Source organism: Citrus clementina, unplaced genomic scaffold (genome assembly GCF_000493195.1).
Source record: "Citrus clementina cultivar Clemenules unplaced genomic scaffold, Citrus_clementina_v1.0 scaffold_1, whole genome shotgun sequence".
Classification (NCBI taxonomy): Eukaryota; Viridiplantae; Streptophyta; class Magnoliopsida; order Sapindales; family Rutaceae; genus Citrus; species Citrus x clementina.
Window position 1 is genome coordinate 27,269,107 of NW_006263303.1, and position 8,947 is coordinate 27,278,053.

General features: G+C 33.6%; 1 protein-coding gene across 1 annotated transcript; it reads right to left on the reverse strand.

Moving 5' to 3' along the window:
- Nucleotides 1-6,943: 6,943 nt before the first annotated feature.
- LOC18054124 (AAA-ATPase At5g57480) lies at nucleotides 6,944-8,947 on the reverse strand. The gene has a single exon (XM_006453320.2). It carries the CDS (start codon nucleotides 8,744-8,746, stop codon nucleotides 7,193-7,195), a length of 1,554 nt encoding a protein of 517 aa, XP_006453383.1. The 5' UTR covers nucleotides 8,747-8,947; the 3' UTR covers nucleotides 6,944-7,192.

The window sequence follows — 8,947 nt, forward strand, 5'->3', positions numbered from 1 at the left end:
TTCAAGTGATACTGTGAATGAAGTAGCATCAAATATTTGACGTTTAAAATCACTCTCTTTACGGGCCTTAAAATCAAGTCCGGTCCATGGTTTGGGCCTTACAGCCCCTTCAAAGGGGGGAGTTTTTAACACCCCCTCTAAGATCCTTATAATACTCCTTTTGAATTTTTTTTTTTTTTTTGATGAAGGAAATTTCATTAAACAAGAGAAATAGTCAACAGAGGATATAACCATAGAGGTGGAACATCCCTCTACTCTCCAGGACCTGACATAGAACCCCCCACCCTAGCTACACGGTGGGCAGCGGCGTTCGCAGATCGTCGCACAAAAGAGAATCTCACTTCTCCAATTAACTGAGCTAAATCTCTACAATCTGCAATAATTAAACCAAAACCATTAGAACTAGCAGATTAAGAAATAATTAAACCAATATTCTCGGTTTAACTGATAAAATACAAATTCTTATATTAAAATTAATCATCTACTCATAAATTCTACCCATTTATTTTTAAATTACATAAAAATCCTAAAATATTCATCTTAATTTTTTTCTTCTTATATAATTTCTATTTTATAACTCTTGTTTAATTTTCTCAAATAATTGAATTAAAATTTAAAATATAAATATGAATTATAAAATAAGGTGGATATAAAAATTTTACTAAAAGAATAATTTATCTAAATTTTTAATTAATTTTTTTCAAAGCAAGAAATGAATTCATTTATGCTATGTTGGTTAATTAATTTAAATTAAAAAGGAGTTTTAAGACCTGAAAAAAAAAAAGGAGTTTTAAGAGGAACTTTTACGGGGTAAAAGGATACTCCACCTCAAAAGTAAGTTGGGCCAATTTGACATAAAACTTGGGCTTCGACGACAGCATTGTGCCGCTGAACAAAACTTTGGGCTTTAAGAAATGGAGTAAAATAGCTAGTTTCAAATTATGAGAAATAGGGTACACTTCAAATTATATCAGCACTTTAATTTCAAGTGTGGTATATACTTACTTATTAAAAAAAAAGTGTGGCATTTATTTCTTAAAAATATATATAATCAATAAATTATTTATTAGTCCATTTTGGGTGTGTTCGGAATTGAGGTTGGATAATTGTAACTTAAAAACTACAGCACTAAAATGTTTGGTAAACACTAGTTGTTGTAGCTCGGAAACTATGTTGATATAATTTTTCATTTATATGATGGAAAATCTATTATATTTTTAATATTTTTTTCAAAATTATTATTTAAACTTTATATTCATTATATATTATTAATGTTTGTTTCATAATTACAGTATTTTTTTTTCCACAATAGCTATAACTTAAAAAGTAAAGTATGCCGCCTTATTGCTTTTATATATGGTTGAGATACTACTTGAGAAATAATGCATTGTTAATTATAGGGGATGGTTTGGTTCGCTAAAAGGTTTAATACTTGGTACGGATTTAATCTTAATTCTTATCATATATTCGTCATGAAATTTATATTTGATTTCTTCTGAAAATGTATAAAGAGAGTGTTATTTCGGTGTTTGGATTCATTGATTGTCGTGGACAGTAGTTTAAACATAAAATGGATTAAGTCAAGACATGGATTACAACTACAAGAGGTGACTTTCATTTTTATTTTCTTGTGGGGTTTTGGGGGAGGGGGGGGGGGGGGGGGTGTGTGTAATAAGGAAGGGCATGGAAGTCGGCCCAAATAGTTGGCAACATTCGGTAAAATGACTTTCATTCCGCTGGCATATAAATGTTGAAAATTCTCCCCTCAAAATGATATGGACAAACTCAATTTAAATGTTGATTCTTCAACAATAAATTTCAATTTTGGGCGCTTGAAAATTGAAATGATCTTTCGGCTTTGCACAAAATCACTCTCTCTATCCCACCCAATCAATTCAAGAAAAATAGAGACGAAACCAAAAAAAAAAAAAAAAGGAGATAAAATTTTATTTAAACAAACACCCATAAGCAAAGTGGAGCGAGATTATCTTCTGGTACGACTAGGAGCACTTATCCTAGCAAATACAGAGACAAAATTTGACCAAAAGCATTCAAAATTCAACAAAGCTTATAAAGAAACATACAAATTCATTGAATACATATATAAAAACCGATTAATGAATAACTAACTATTGCAGTTTTGACTTGAAAACTTTTAATGAAATAGATTATCCACTAACTCGAGCGGATGCTTTTCTAAACTTTTCTAAAACAAAAATGGCTGTTACTTTGGCTAGTCACGTTTATTTTTCTCTCGCTATATACGGTTCCCACTTCTTTGGACCTTTTAGACTTGAAAATTTTGAAACGGAAAAAAAAGGATTGGTCGATCTAAGTAGAGAATCCATGCAAGTTTTTTTGGACGACTTGGTGGAAATGAACGGCCAGCATTAATTCGTGATCTTCTTTTGCCTTTTCAGTCCAAGATTCTGAGCTTTTAACAAACTGTTGATCGTATAGATTATAAAATATAACAATGGATGGTCTCATTTTTGTTATTTCACGTTCACGATGAGTATCTGATTCTGAATGTTAGATGTGCAATGAATCGATGGCCGCCGATGAAGCTGAAAATTCATTCTGTATGTACGGCATATTTGGAAGAGTGATTCGTGTTGTGTCTATTATTTCAGTCCCTCTTTTTTTTTTTTTTTATACATAATAAAAAGAAAGGTGTCGACATTTTGTAAATGATATTATTTACATGCATGCAGTGGTAGTAGGGTCAAATTTAAAATTTTGCAATGCATATATTCCTTTTCCCCACAAAATCTACTCGGTTTTCATGTGATCATATGCTTTTCCAGTGTTTCCTCTGCACCAATTAAAAGGACGATGGGGCCTCATTTTTTGGACTTAAATCAATGGTTGAAAATTCTGGAATCAAAGATTGGATTCTGAATAGTTCACTATATGTTGTAAAGAACGGCGACCAATTTTTCCAATGTATTCTTTCATCAACTGATGATTTATTTTTTTTATATATAGAGTTATTATTTAGTGAAGGTTTACCCACTTTATTAAAGTACAAAAAAGTTATTAAATCACGTGGGGTAATAGTGTAATGGGCATTACTCTATTATATTATATGGTGTAATAATATTTTCGTACTTTAATAAAGTATGGAAACCATGTATATAAACATATTGCTAGACTGACAGTACAAAAAAATTTGAATAATCTGATTGCAAATAGAAGGGACTTTTTTTCTTTTTCCATCTCTTTAAATAATCAAGTTTATAATAGATGTTTAAATCACTTTACAATCAAAATATATGGAAGTACTGAATTATTTTTTTAGCATTAAATCAGTAGTTATTTAACAAAAAAAGATAAAAAACAAATATTAATCAATATTTTTTCAACAAAAATTTAACTCAGTACTAAATTTTAGTCCCTTTAAATAATATTTCCACCCAATGTACTAATTAATTCCTTTTAAAAAAATTATAGATACAGCTTTAATAAAAATTAAGCATCCCATTACAATTATATCTTACGAGCAAGATTCAAATCCAAAATATGATGTGCTATCCGAGAGATTTTTATCTTTCACAATCTCACATGATCTAATGAAAGAAAAATCAAAACCCAAAATATCCCAAACTCGTCACTCCCAAATCCCAATGTCGGCCGATGAGTTAAGAACTTATGACAATAGATTAAATACAAGTGATAATTATTAATTCATATTTTAGATTCTAGGTTGAAGGCAATGGCCAATGCATAGGTAGTCTCTGATCCTCTGCTTTATTCAAAGAAATGCTAGTAAGTCGGCACCTTTGAAGTTATTCTAACTTTTCAAAGTACACACAGAAGCAAACAGTACCATTAATGGAATAATTGTTGGCCATGGCTCACCTAACACATAATTTTTGCTCGTGGGCCACTGCATGTATTCAATGGGGAACCATCGGAATAAAATTGATTGTTTTTATTGAAGTTGGATGAGAGAAGAAACTAAATGAATGTGATGTATGCTTGTTGCTTACCAGTTAGCTTGTTTGAATATAGCTGTGGGAGCCCTTGGAGTTCCTATCAGAAATATATGTCTGCTTCAGTGTCCATATATGAGATTGTCAATTCATCTACGAATTTTGATGTCTCGCTTTCATTGGAATATTGGTATATAATTAAAATCTCGACCATCCCCACCAACCCAACTGCTTTTTCCATCGAAGCATATCCACATATCGGAAGGATCACCTTAAAAACTAAGAAATTTTGTTACTCTTAGAAAATTCATTTTCATAGGATTACACCTTCGTACTATGCTATATTTCTATGAATTTAATTTGTAGTGGCCCCATGATTTTAATATCGGTAGATTGCAGTATGGGATTTTTGAAACAATAGTAACAACATATTGACAATGATCTTATTCGCTGCTTTTATCTCTAATGGTATTGTATATAAAAACATATATTTGAATTCAGTACTGAGTTGATTATTCTCAACTTTTCATAATTTTTTACTACGTGTGTGTGTTGGTAATATACAGTTAAGATTCAATTAGTTTTATATTATTACCCAATAACTACTAATTATATATTTCTAAAAAATTTACAAAAAGTAAGTTTAAGCACTTAATTTAAATCTATGAAAACACAACTTTGAGCTATATTTTTGGTGTTTTTAAATAATTGAAATTAACAGTCGGACGCTTAATTGGCTATGATCCGAATCAATTGTGTTATAACACAATCGGAACACAATTTGGCTACCAATTCTCAATGCTTAGCCAAAAAGAAATGCACGAATTAAGTCCAATGCATTGCAGCACACAGGGTAAAAAGTATCATCCGGATCTTTTTTCCAGCTGATAGAGACGCGTTTTACATGGAAAACATGGGCGATTCTGAAATTCAAAACAACTTTTTTTAATTTTTTTAATTTTTAATTTCGGGTTCAATCATGGTTTTGCATTTGCTGCGGTGACTCGTGAGAAGGCGAGGCAAAATCTTTTGCTCGGCCTGACAAACCAAACGCCTTTCCAAATCATAATCGAGAAGGGGCCAACTTTTTCTCAATCCATCACAAGACTTCGATGATCTTTCCCCCCTTTTTCGCCAACACCAACACCAAATCTGGGTTTTGTTCATTTGTCTTCAAACTTTTTCGCTCTCTCTAATTACTTAACTGCCCTTCCAATCTTATCCACGAATCATGTCATTTCATCAAAAGTATTTTAGGGCTTTCAACTTTTACTCCATAAATTTATAAAGTATTTATAAAGTGAAAAACAGCACTTTATCGTTTTCAAGCACCCCATTTAGCTGTTCACTTTCTTAAAAGGTCATAAAATGATCTTCGCTTTCAACAGTTGTACTCATTACCGATGACAAAACTATAGTACCGCTGCTGCGACACCGTATCTTCAATAGTTGTACTCATCGTCACTTTTTCTATTTTATGTATAGTTTATTATTAGTATATTAAGGTAATTTTTCAGTACCCGGTGGTTGGCAACGAGTTGGATTTCATGAAATTGAAATGGCTGAATGAAAACTATATTTTAAAGATTGATAACAACTCAAAAGCGTCAAGTATTATATGTGATATTTTTAAGCTAAATCACAAGCAGGGGCATTGCTTAAATATGTAAAATCACAAGCAGTTTGAAAAATCAAAATTTTGAAACTCTCAGCTTTTATGATTTTTCATCAAACAGCAGCGACTGCAATGCAAAATAAACGTTAAAAAAAAAGCAAAAAGTCTAGCCATCGAACATCTTTTCCCTTAAATCCCACGGCTGAATCACAAAACTACAAAGTTTCGGGTCGCATGAACCAAGTGCATGATAGCTAGATCCCATTATCAAAACGGCTTTTAACTACGCTTCTTTAGCGGGTGTGAGTGTGACACGGTGCATCAGCTGCGCCATACATCACACCGGCTTTTTTTTTTTCTTATATTATTCAAAATTTCCGTTACAAATTTTAAGTTATCAGCTGCATTTCTCTAGTCACTTGGAATTTAAGATACTGTTTAATTTAAGATATGAGAATGTAGCAAAACACGTGACATAAAATTTGGTAAAATACATTAATGGATGGACGGCAAAACATTGACTTCTTTCTCATTTTCGGAAATAGTTTCTTAGAAGTTAGAAGAGCATGGAAAGATGACAATAACCTTGGAAATTTTTTTATTTCTGAATTTTGTTAAAATAAAAGAAAATTCAAAGCGAAAAATTGGGAGAAATTACGCTTGCTAATGTTATGGTCTCCTTAGGGTGTGTTTGGAATTCAGATTAAGTTACAATACTAAATATTTTAATAATAATGAAAGACAATTGGCATTTGGAATTTTTTAATAATAATGAGAACTGAGAGGTTACATGGAAACAACTCATATCGAGAACTAACAAAACAAAGATTGTAAAGAAAAAGCTCGAGAAGGTCTAAGAAAACTTTTTCAAGTACGTCCAAGACGACAACTCGGAAACTCTTGTCTTCAATGATAAAAATATATATTTCTTAATTAATTCCTTGAATTAACTACATCGAAATAGACATAAAGTTTATACTAACAATAATTCTGTTCCTAGCATTAATTATTGATCATCATATTCATGCAATTTTGTAAATTTTACAACAATTGATGTTACAACAACAATATCATTTTCCAACATCATCTTCACAACGTACTCCACATTAACACAGTAACATAATTCGATCATTAATAATTGATCACAGATTTTTGGCTGATCTCATGATCCTCGAAAAACAACTATAATATTCCCAGTTATGAAAATGTTGCGTTTGGGTGAAAAATCAACCCATGTGCACTCACTCAATGGCACGTAGACACCCAACGAGTTCGAAATGATAATAATACGTAGCATGTGCAAGCTATACAACTCATTTCATTCAAAAATATAACAATAAGATAAACTAAAATAACATAAAAAGAAAATCCCACATGGCAAACCAAACCCACATGCCAATAAGCTTATCTTTAGATCATATATTATATATTTGACATGATTAAACTAAACATAAGATCCATCCATGATGGATATAATATCAAACAACCATAAAGTTGGACACATCCAGTATATTTGATAATAAATTCCTTCGCTAATGGCCCCCCCCACCCTAACAAAAATTTGCAGATCAATTGCCAATTTCATCTTAACCTTGACTTAATTTACTCATGTGACAGAAAAAGAAAGTGAAAAGTAAGACTTTCATTTTATTTTCTCTTCATGATCATCATCGCCTTCCTCGCAGTTATTAGCGTCTTCAATGTCACTGCCTTCTATAGGACTCTCCAATGCTCTCTTTTCTTGCTCTTCTTCTTCATAATCTGAATTTTTCACAATAATCCCTCCATGTTTCACATTCTTTTCGGCTTTCACCTTCAAAGTCTCCAACAATTCCCTCACAGCCTTGCACTTATCCCTCTTGTTTTTAATCAAAACCTCACTAATATCAGCAGGAGTCATCTCAGCCTTACCAACAACATCCTCCAGTTCCTTCAGAGTTTCATCTTCCAAGTCACTTTCCTCATACCCCAAGTAATTCTTCAGCAGAATCAACAATGCAGGATAAGAACAATAGCTCATGAAAATATGCATGTCCATTCTGCCACTTCTAAGCAATGCAGGATCAAGCTTCTCAATGTGGTTAGTAGTAAACACAAAAATCTTCTCACTCCCGCAGCAAGACCATAACCCATCAGTAAAATTCAACAAGCCTGAAAGAGTAATTGAATTATTACCATCTTCACCGCCCACTGAACCTGACCCACATCTCATTTCAGGCTCATAGTAATTGCCATTTCCACAATTACCCCTCGAACCTGACCCATTACTCCTCTTATTCCTATTACTCAAACTGATAGAACAATCAATATCTTCAATCACAATAATTGACTTCGAACTTGTTTTCATTAGCAACTTTCTCAGCTCAGAGTTGTTGTGCACTTCAGTTAATTCGAGGTCATAAATATCATAACCAAGATAATTAGCCATGGCAGCGATCATGCTAGATTTACCAGTACCAGGTGGCCCATAAAGCAAGTAGCCTCTCTTCCAAGCTCGCCCAGTCTTCTGATAAAACGACATCCCGTTTGCAAAATCTTTCAAATCCTCCATTATCTCAATCTTTTTCTCAGGATCAATGGCTAGTGTATCAAAAGTGCTCGGGTGCTTAAAGGACACGGATTCCCAAGGGTGGCCCCTTGAATCCAAAGACCCACCTCTCGAATTTGTATACAAGAGCCTGTCTTGATTCTTTCTTCTGATATCATTAGCCTTCTCCATTATGAAGTCGAGATAGCTGTCGAGAATCAAAGACTTGTCCTTTTTCTTGATCCGTAAAGTGAACCCACGTTTCTCTTCGGGTAACGGTCTCCAGGAAAACGTTTGAGTTTGTCTTGGAGACACAACGTGTTCCCAGAGAACGCCAACGCCGTTAAAGGAGTCGTAAATGGAGTCATTATTTGACAAGCCGAAGGTGATGGCACTTGAGTTGAGAGCACGGGTGAGGCTCAGGCGGCTGCCGGAGATTGAAACGGAGCTGCTTAAGTAGAGCTGGACGGCGTTGTAGAGCTCGTTGGTGTTAACGCCGTCAATTTCGGTGATATCGAAGTAGCAGTAGGAGGAGAAGATGTTGAAGATTCTGTTGAATAATTTGAGAGAAGCGAACCGGAGTTCTGGTGGGAAAATGACTTGGAGGAGGCTCTGGCAGAAGGCCAAAACGCCAAGTAATGAGGCTAGTGATGTCCAATATTCTCTCATTGTGATTTGTGACGGCCAAGTTCCGATTTTGAACTGAGATTTGTGAAGCAATGAGAGAAACGGGAAGTGGGTTGAAGCGAAAGTATGTGTTTGTGGGTGAATTTATAGAGGAAAAACGAAGGGTTCAGGAATTTGGAGGGTGGGAGGAATAAAGCAGAAGGAAAAAGAGGAGCTGAAAAGGCCGAGGAGTTTTCTTTTGGA

Excerpts from the sequence above, each read along its gene's own strand:
- LOC18054124 (XM_006453320.2), bottom strand. The coding sequence starts at position 8,746 with ATGAGAGAATATTGGACATCACTAGCCTCATTACTTGGCGTTTTGGCC.